Raw genomic sequence first — 288 nt, forward strand, 5'->3', positions numbered from 1 at the left:
CTCCACGGGGTGTCCCACCCCTCGCCGCACTGGGCACCGGCGAGGGCAGAGCCGTGCTGGTCTCCGGAGGGGTTGGGGCAAGCAGGTTGCACCTCAAACCCGCTCGCGGTCGCTCAAGGGGGTTCTGCGGGATTCAGCCCCCCCCATCCCCGCCCCGAGCCGCGCGGGCGACCCACCCCTCTCCCACCAGGTTCTGGATCAGGCCATGGAGATCGAGGCCATCATCGAGCGGTACGAGGCGCTGGCGGCCGAGCTGCTGGCCTGGGTCCAGCACACCGGCACCATCAT

The 288-nt window shown here is 70.8% G+C and overlaps 1 protein-coding gene across 1 annotated transcript in view; it reads left to right on the forward strand.

The window, feature by feature from the left end:
• Positions 1–288, forward strand: part of LOC103904310 (spectrin beta chain, non-erythrocytic 4) — a gene marked incomplete at its 5' end in the record, with an annotated part of 16,896 nt that overhangs the window by 2,550 nt on the left and 14,058 nt on the right. Inside the window, 1 exon segment of the mRNA XM_009285742.1 lies at positions 160–265. Coding sequence (XP_009284017.1) covers positions 160–265 — 106 coding nt within the window.

The sequence above is a fragment of the Aptenodytes forsteri genome, unplaced genomic scaffold (genome assembly GCF_000699145.1).
Source record: "Aptenodytes forsteri isolate BGI_AS27 unplaced genomic scaffold, ASM69914v1 Scaffold700, whole genome shotgun sequence".
In the NCBI taxonomy this organism is placed as follows: Eukaryota; Metazoa; Chordata; class Aves; order Sphenisciformes; family Spheniscidae; genus Aptenodytes; species Aptenodytes forsteri.